General features: G+C 38.7%; 1 protein-coding gene across 1 annotated transcript in view; it reads right to left on the bottom strand.

Annotated features, from left to right (window-relative positions):
• Window positions 1-535, bottom strand: part of tacr3a (tachykinin receptor 3a) — a 19757-nt gene that overhangs the window by 14658 nt on the left and 4564 nt on the right. Inside the window, exon 3 of the mRNA XM_032531927.1 lies at window positions 497-535. This exon is cut by the window's right edge and continues 112 nt beyond it. Coding sequence (XP_032387818.1) covers window positions 497-535 — 39 coding nt within the window. The remainder of the gene's footprint in view (window positions 1-496) is intronic.

Genomic DNA, 535 nt, shown 5'->3' with positions numbered 1-535 from the left:
CAGAAACCAAGAGTAAAAACACATATCATACATTAGAAAGAATCAACATAGAAAACAAGACGTTAGCAATTAATTTGATTTGGAGGGGGTCTGGGATTTTCTCCATCAGACAATAAATGTTTTTGACACAGCAATTCAATTAACAGCGAAAGAGGCTTAATTCCAAATCCTAAAGGTACACAGACACAGCCAGTTGGATTCTGATGCTTTTTGAATGCATTCTTGTTTCACCAAAAAGAGATCAGAAAATTGAAAAACTCACAGATCTCTCTCAAAATGGCATACTGCCTATAATCATCCTTTTCCTATTCCTCCTTCTAGAAGTGAGATAATAATTACCTGGAGCCACATGCTGCTCACTCACAGACAATTGTGGATTATTCCTGGTTCTCTGACTTGTGGCGTTCAAAGATCATCATGTTCACAGTTACTAAATGAGCTGCCCTAGATCATATCTGAATTCTTGAATGAATGGTGTACGCTCGAGCCTGCTTACCTTCCTTTTAGCCCGGAGCTGTCCATGGTAGTTATCAGA

The sequence above is a fragment of the Etheostoma spectabile genome, chromosome 2 (assembly GCF_008692095.1).
Source record: "Etheostoma spectabile isolate EspeVRDwgs_2016 chromosome 2, UIUC_Espe_1.0, whole genome shotgun sequence".
NCBI classification, from domain to species: Eukaryota; Metazoa; Chordata; class Actinopteri; order Perciformes; family Percidae; genus Etheostoma; species Etheostoma spectabile.
This window is presented reverse-complemented; position numbering and strand designations above follow the sequence as displayed.